The sequence below is a fragment of the Stomoxys calcitrans genome, chromosome 1 (genome assembly GCF_963082655.1).
Source record: "Stomoxys calcitrans chromosome 1, idStoCalc2.1, whole genome shotgun sequence".
NCBI lineage: Eukaryota > Metazoa > Arthropoda > Insecta > Diptera > Muscidae > Stomoxys > Stomoxys calcitrans.
In genome coordinates, this window is record NC_081552.1 from 112,242,391 (window position 1) to 112,251,371 (window position 8,981).

Sequence of the window (8,981 nt, forward strand, 5' to 3'; positions counted from 1 at the left end):
GATTTAAACCATACTTGGCACAGTTGTTGGATATCATAACAAAACACGTCGTGCAAAATTTCATTCTGATCGGATAAGAATTGCGCACGCTAGAGGCTCAAGAAGTCAAGACCCAAGATCGGTTTATATGGCAGCTATATCAAAACATGGACCGATATGGCCCGTTTACAATACCAACCGACCTACAATAATAAGAAGTATTTGTGCAAAATTTCAAGCGGCTAGCTTCACTCCTTCGGAAGTTAGCGTGCTTTCGACAGACAGACGGACGGACGGACAGACGGACGGACATGGCTAGATCGACATAAAATGTCGCGACGATCAAGAATATATATACTTTATGGGGTCTCAGACGAATATTTCGAGTAGTTACAAACAGAATGACGAAATTAGTATACCCCCCATCTTATGGTGGAGGGTATAAAAAAAGCATCTGTGCCGAAACTGCCAGAAAAATATTACATAGAGCTGGATTTCTTGGAAGAGTTGCTCGAAGAAAGCCTTATATTTCAGTCATAAACAGACAAAAGCGGATTGCATTCGCTAATACTTTCATCAATAAGCCTGCTGAATTCTGGAAACAAATTATTTTCTCCGAAGGTCGGCAAATAGTGTGGCGCAAGTCCGGGACTGAGCTGGAAAAACAAAATTTAGTTGGAACGATGAAGCACGGTGGTGGTGGGGTTATGGTGTGGGGGTGTATGGCTGCTACTACCCAATCACCAGATCTTAACCCCATTGGGCATCTTTGGGATCTATTGGAGAAAAAAAATACGTCAGCACGTTATAACCAGCAAGGAGATGTTACGAAGTATTATGCCGGCAGAATGGGCGAAAATAACATCTGAGGAAACAGAGAAATTGGTAAACTCCATGCCAAATAGACTAAGTGCAGTCTTAAAACAACATGGCTATCCTACCAAATATTAGGAATGTGTTAATATGTTTTTATTTTGTGTTTAAATAACTCTTTTGTTTATTTTTAATTACTGAACGCAGACTTTCTGGTGCTTATATTTAATTCTTATCATATTGAAATCGCTCTAGAGTGAAAGTGCTTAACCAAAAGTTTGTTAGGTGAACACAGACTTTATGGGCTATTCGTAGGTGTATATTGAAAAAGTCATTCAAAGAACTTGACAAATGCGATCCATGGTGGAGGGTATATAAGATTCGACCCGGCCGAACTTAGCACGCTTTTACTTATTTTGTTTTAGTCCCAAGTCCCACAACGTTTTCTGAACATATTTAGTTTCGAAAAGAAAAAATTAGCCGACACGTAAAATCAATTTTAAAAGAATATCGAAACAGTAATACCGTCAGAAGACAAATTTTAAAGGGCTTTTAATGAAGAATGAAAATTCATTTGCATGTTAAACATATGTATGTATTAATTGTAATGCAATGGCCCCTTAGATATCAGGCAGGTTGTACATGCAAACGGAAAGCAAAGCAAAAACCCATCCATCCAGTCGGTCGCATTAGTTGCAAAAGGCATTTCTAACTCGTTTCGGGACTCACACTCCGCTAGTAAACCATTTTCCACAGTCCATTGCTGCAGTCATCGATATTAATGTTGTTGCTTGTGTAGTTATTAATCCTCGCAAAACTTTGCTGGCGAATCTCTTCGACCTAAGCCGGTTTTTTCTCAATGCTTTTTATACTTTTTTTGCAACTTAATTGTTACTCTCGTTTTTGGTTTCACTCTTTCGTTTTTGTAATTTGCCTCTCAGGCTGTGGGTGAGTGTGTGTTGTGTGTCTTGTGTACATGGCTATACTCTTTCCGGACTTTTGCGAGTGTAGTGAAATGCATGCTGCCCCAGCCATGTGTGACGTACCATGAAAGTGTTCGCCAGCTTTCCCTCGAACCTTCTTGTCCTCAGTCCCTACTTGTTACCATCGCGATGGCAGATATAATGATGGCACAGATGTCGTTTGCGGTGAAGACGTCTAGTGATGGTGTTAGTGGCCCTGGTTCGGCTGCCGAACTATGCCCGCACATAAGCGCTGGTGCGCGTACATATTTTACGAGTTCTCTTGTGTGCATTTTACATTGCCTCCACTACTCTGTTCTCTGATGTGCTCTGTGTACTCTTTTGCTGTCTGACAGCGTTGCCGTTTTGGGCTTTTTCTACAAAATTGGATAGGATTGACTTTCAATTTGGGTTTGGTCTGATCCATTACCATTTTGGTTGATTTTTAGCGAAATGGTATTTTTATACCCACCACCATAGGATAGGGAGTATGTAATACATACATAATAAAACAATTTAACGACGTCCGTGTGTCTGTCTGTTTTAATTACGCTATAGCCTAAAAAAATTAACATATTAGCTAAAATTCGGAACAGATCCATATTTTTCCCATAGCCAGGTTAATCGGACTATATTTGGATATAGCTGTCATATTGACCAATCTGCCGATTAAGGATCTTAAGCCCATAACAGTCGTATTTTTTAGCCGCTGATTTGGGGTTTGAACCCATAAAAGCCTCTTTTTTACCCGATTTGAAGTGTACGAATATTAGGGACCCTATATTTGAGGTCCTCTGACTATCCCCCAAACGCTCAAGCAGAAGTAATGTACGAATCTGATATTCGAATTTGAAGACAGGTAACCGGGCCATCCCGATTAACGGATATACTGGCCCTTCGGGATAATATGGGACTCAAATAAGGTGACTTGATAGTAGAGAACGGGAGGCGACCGTTGCGCATAGATTAGGATGCCCGCCTATGACGCTTAACGCGTGGGTTCGAATACTGGCGAAAATATCAGAACAAATTTTCATTTTTTGTTTTCCCCTAATAAAAAAAAACTTGTAAAACTTCTCCCCAAAGAATTGTCGCAAGTAAAAAGTTCTCCCCAAATAGATGTCGCACTGCGGCATGTCGTTCGGTCTCGGCTATAAGTAGAAGCCTCCTTATCATTGAGCTTAAAAATTTAATCGGACAGCGCTCATTGATATGTGAGAAGTTTGTCCGTGTTCCTTACTGGAATGTTCATGCCCAAATTTGCATTTGTAATAGAAGAGAACGAATCGTACATCCAAATTTAGAATTAGGTTGATCCAGAAAGGGCCTGATTGAATTAAAAACTATTGTTTTGGATATAATAAATATTGGAACAAGCAACAATAGATATTTGGCAGAAACGCTTTTTTGTACCATAAAATCGTTTTACAAAACGTGTTTTTTTAGTGGGGTATGTAGACTTTTCAGTGCCACTGTTTATGCCATATATACCGATCTCCTGATGTACTGACTTTAATTTGGAACAGTACAGTAAGTAGCATTACGATCCACGATACCTGTGCCGAATATGGCGGATTATGCTTGAATATATGTATATAGTGTGTTGTGTTAAAAACAAAAATTAAATAGTAAGAAGGTTCGGTTCCCCTCAACATCCTTACAAGACGGAGACCAATATCCCGGAAAAAAACATGATTTATTCACAAATGTAAGCAACTTTTGGATAAAATGTGGCTATCCAAAGTTCTGAGCGGCCGAACTAAATGAGTTTTATGTTATATTATTAAATAAACAAGAAAAGATTGCCTGGGAGGAAATTTTGCAGGTTTTATGAAAAAGTTTTGGTCGGATTTTTTTTGTAGTGGCAACTCTGCTGTCTGAATCGGAGCGCATTCAACATTTTTGCTCATGTACGATGAATACAATTTGTATGTTCGGCTCGTTGTGCGTGGCGGCGTCGTCTTTTGTTTGGGTTTTCTTTCGTTTTCGTTATTCTGTTTTGAGTGTATTTGCCTCTTTGGCTTCGCCTGTGTGCATGGCCCTCAGTGGAAGTAGTGGTATTTTTTATTGTGGCGCTTTATGTATGTTGTTGAGCTTCTCTATTTTTCCCAATCATTTGGTGCTTTTTCATTTGCAGTTCGCATATTCTCGCAGATTTTGTTTTTAGTTATTCGCCGATAATTGATGTCAAAGGACGCGTTGCGACCGGTATTTTACGGCGCGTACAATTAACAAGGATTTCAATAAGATACCCTTGAATATATTGGGGTGACAGAAAAGTGTGATAGGGGGAGAGTGTGGATAGTGAGGAGGGAGTGCTGCTGTTTTCAATTCCTTTGGAGGTTTTGGATGTCGCTGGTGGTGGCAACAATGCCAAAGGAAGATCCTTTTGTGAACAGAGCCCAACTGTTGAAGGCTATAAAAAAGTATCCAGAAATTTGGGATTCCAATAACAAACTGCACATGTGCCGCAGCGTTACGGCACCCATGTGGAATGAAATTGCAGAGCAGTTTGGCGGTCACGTACCCACCGGTAAGTAAACCATAGTATACACAGTTAAACCTCGATTATCCGGCTCGCTCGGGACCGAACTGAGTACGGAAAATCGCAAACACGGTTAATAGAAGTTTTTCTTAAATTTCATTATATATATGTTTTCTATGATTTTAATATAAATTATAGAGTATAAAGAAAGCTTCTGAAACTATATACACATAAATATTAAAAGTACTAATGGAATTTTTTTTTTTTTTTTAGAGCGTGTGTTAATATTTTTTTGTTAGTTTGTATGCGATGTAACTGCATTACATCTTTCTCTAAAATTTATGGACCACTTTAATTTTCAAGACATTCCAATAGAACACTATACAACTTTATTGCTTTAGCTAATGGGGGATTTCTGGTTCTTATACCCTCCACCAAAGGATATACTAATTTCGTCATTCTGTTTGTAACACCTCAAAATATGCGTCTGAGACCCCATAAGGTATATATATACTTGATCGTCATGTCATTTTAAGTCGATCTAGCCATGACCGTCTGTCCGTCCGTCTGTCGAAAGCATGCAAACTTTCGAAGGAATAAAGTTAGCTGCTTGAAATTTTGCACAAATACTTTTTATTAGTGTAGGTCGGTTGGAATTGTAAATGGGCCAAATCGTTCCGTGTTTTAATATAGCTGCCATATAAACCGACATTTTGCATGTGGTATTTTGGTATCACTTCCAACGACTGCGCTAAGTACTGTTCCAATCGTTCCATAACCTGATATAGCTGCCATATAAACTGATCTTGGGTCTTAACTTCTTGAGCCTCTAGAGGGCGTAATTCTCATCCTTTTTGGCAGAAATTTTTTACAACGGCTTCTCTCATGACCTTCAACAAACGTGTCTAATATGGTCTGAATCGATCAATAGCCTGATAAAACTCCCATATAATCCTATCTCCCGATTTTGCTTCTTGAGCCCTTACGAGGCGCAATTAATATCCGAATGAACTGAAATATTACACAATGACTTCTACCATGTTAGGCATTCATTTATGGTCAGAATCGGGCTATAACTTGATATTGCTCCAATAGCATAACAGTTCTTATTCAATATTATTTGTTTGCCTAAATAGAGATACCGCCCATAAAACTCGACAAATGCGAGCCATGGTGGAGGGAATATAAGATTCGGCCCGGCCGAACTTAGCACGCTCTTTCTTGTTTTGAGTCTCCTTCGTCTGATTCTTCGGAATCCCCATTAGTCTCCTATTCCTCGCTTTATATTAGCTATATGTATTATGCCATCAGATACAACAGCGCCTACATCTACTTTGAGTGGTCATTAATTCAACATACAGGCGTTATTGGAATGTTTTATTGTATAACAGTACCATAATTCCCCTTTTCGTTATCGTGGGACAGCAAGTTGTTCCAAACATTATGTTTAACTTGATTTGGCGAAATCATGTTTGCTGTCTGAAACCAAAAGTTTTTGGATGATTCAATCACGGTGGTTGAAGTTTCGGATTATCCCTTAAAGAATGGATTTAATTAAGCATGTGGATGAAATGTTACTATAACTTTTTCAGATATCTCTGATTACATACATCTAGAAGCAAAAGCACCTTGCACACCTTATCAAAGGAATTGCTTTGTAGAATTTCTAGAGGCATGTTTGAAATATATTTTCTTCTTTTATATAAAAACCCGTAAAGTTTGTTTGCCTACATCATATTTTTCTGATCCAATTTTTCCTGTACTGAGAGAACATTACGTTCTCTTTCTTTTGTAATTAAAGACTTTTTCTTACATACAGCTTGACCGGTTAACTTTCAATTTCAAACTAAATGCAATTTAATACTTAACTTGAACTCAAAATAAAAAGGGGAATCCCAGAATTTTATGTAAAAAATGTCAGTGGTGCATGGTTAATTAAGGAACGCACGATTAATAGAGGTAGCATTTTTGAAGCACTAATAATAGAGGTAAACCACTGTTAATAGAGGTATAAAACTAAAAGCACAGTATGCCGGGTAATAGGGGTAACCGGTTAATAGAGGCCGGATAGTCGAGGTTCAACTGTAGTTCACAAACAATTTCTCTTTCTCATATCAAATATAACGAAGACATTTCTGTCTCACATATTCTTACTCTCTCTCCCTCCCTTCTTAATTTTCACTCTCCTTTAGTTAAGCTTCAATCGATTTGGAGCCAAATGAAATATCACTATCACAATCTGGTACATCGCCAAATTTTACATAAGGAACGTTTCACCACCAAATGGGAACACTTTGAGCCCATGTCTTTCATGTATAATATAACGGTGGCCAAAATTGTGGGCGCCACTGGAAGCAATGGTTCAGAGGCAAGTGAAATGTCTCCCACTTCATTGCCATCGCCCCCACCGTTGCCTCAGTCTCAGGGTCGCGGTCGACCAAGTGGAAGCTTTACTTGGCTGCCACCGGTAGCTCCTCAAGCCGAGGTCAGCGTTGAGACCTCTCCGTTTACGGGCTTTACGGGTCTAGTGCCTCCTGCTGCTGTTACTGTGGAGACCACAACAACACCTCTGCGAAAACCAGGACGCCCTGGTTCACTAAACAATAGTATGCGGGGTCGTATCATTGATTCCATTAAAGCTAGACCGATTTTGTGGGCTGGCCGACAAAAGGAGCAAGCCAAGGGACAAAATCGCACATCAGCTGTGTGGAAGGAGGTGGCTGTGGAGTTGGGTCTAACACCAAGTAAGTATGGACGTGGACAATTCTTAACCTACTTACTTTTTTCGGGGTTTCAGGCTTAGTTCAAACTCGCTGGTCCATTATCAAACAGCGCTATGTGGATGAATTGCAAAAAGAACGTCACGCTCGTTATGGCCAGGAACACTTTCATTCGACTTGGGAACATTTTGACCGTATGTCATTTATGCGTGAGATTTTGGTCAAAAAAGTGGACGAACGCGAACAGACACGTGAACATATCCAAGAAATAGTCAGTGAAAAGCAACAAATGCAAAATCATCACCAGCAAGCAGCCCAACAATTACATCAACAACAGCAGCAGCAACAACATCAGCATCAACAACTTCCCATACACAATCCACACCAGCAACAAATACGTTACATACGATCCACCAACACAAGTGGTCTGAACTCCTCCACATCTTTGTCCCCATCGGGCGGTGGCGGCCCTCTCCAACAGACACATCATCACATACACCATCCACAATTGACCATGTGTGATGAGAACGAACTGACAGTACACAATGCCCATGCCAATGGAGTCATTGGCAGCGAAGGAGTTGGCAATAGTGGCTTGGTGGGACTTTTGCCGGGTCATGCAGTTGTGAGCAGCACACGTAGGCGTGTCAAAAATGAATCCGATTTGGAATGGGATCCGTTTGAGATGATCCTTCATGTGCAGGCTGGAGGCACAGAGCCCCCCAACAATTGAATTGATGCTCCCTTGGAGAACTTAAAATAGAAACGAAAAACTACTAGAGACGTGACCGTGGAAGACTGATTATATAGATTACACTTCAGCCGAAACTAATCATCCGATCAAGATATTTGTATTATGCATGCACATTTGTATGTATTCCTCCTCTATGTGGCATATGTACTCGCAAAACATCTTCACATTCATCAATCCATCCATATATTTACAATGTCTGCCTATGGTGGAACCACTGACAAACCCGTTTCATTTCTTCGCGTTCTTTGTTTATAACTCTTTATCATGGAAGCACTAAACATCCACACTTTCTGCGGCTGCTATAGCTGCCCAGTCGCAATATACGCCACCCAGCCCCCTCATGTCAATCAGACGGCCGCACTCGATCCATAGTGGCTCCCAAGTGAATGCATTGCACTCGCCTGCTGATGGAGCACTGATGAAAATGGGGAGAATATGTGTTTACAAGCAAATGCTGAAAAAAGAAAATATTGTGAATATATATGTGCGGTGTTCTGGTTCTGTTTTGTTTTCATTAGCTTTAAGATATAAGCAACAAACATAATAAATACTTATTATTATTCAGTACAGACAGACTAACGACAAGAGAGTCAGGCATACGGACCGACATTGTACACGATACTTCCAATCTTTCTGTATGAATTCAAATGACTACCGAGATAACATTGAAATATTCATGTGTCAATAAATAAAATGAAAACATTTTTGTAGAACCTTAGGTTCAATTTATGATAAATCTTTGATTGATTTGATTTTATTTATTTATTTTTGATGCACAGAGGACAAATACACTATTTATGTTGTTTGGTGTGTAAACAGGTAATACTAGAATAATACGCAACAAGAACTTAAAAGTTTTTTCATGTCTGCAAATAATAATTTTATTATACATTCGAGGCCTTAACATCAATTATAATCTATCTATTGGGTTGCCCAAAAAGTAATTGCGGATTTTTTAAAAGAAAGTATTGTACAATAACTGCATTTTTAATAAAACTTAGAATGAACTTTAATCATATATACTTTTTTTACACTTTTTTTCTAAAGCAAGCTAAAAGTAACAGCTGATAACTGACAGAAGAAAGAATGCAATTACAGAGTCACAAGCTGTGAAAAAATTTGTCAATGCCGACTATATGAAAAATCCGTAATTACTTTTTGGGCAACCCAATATATATTGGGTTGCCCTTTTACACTTAGAAAAAAAGTGTAAAAAAGTATATTTGATTAAAGTTCACTCTAAGTTTTACTAAAAATGCATTTACTTT

At 39.0% G+C, this 8,981-nt stretch overlaps 1 protein-coding gene across 1 annotated transcript; it reads left to right on the top strand.

Moving 5' to 3' along the window:
* Window positions 1-3,903: 3,903 nt before the first annotated feature.
* On the top strand, window positions 3,904-8,449 carry LOC106094311 (G-box-binding factor). The gene is made up of 3 exons (XM_013261518.2): window positions 3,904-4,287; window positions 6,432-6,983; window positions 7,037-8,449. The coding sequence occupies exons 1-3, from the start codon at window positions 4,104-4,106 to the stop codon at window positions 7,690-7,692; spliced, it is 1,392 nt and encodes a 463-aa protein (XP_013116972.1). The 5' UTR covers window positions 3,904-4,103; the 3' UTR covers window positions 7,693-8,449.
* The last annotated feature ends 532 nt before the right edge of the window (window positions 8,450-8,981 follow it).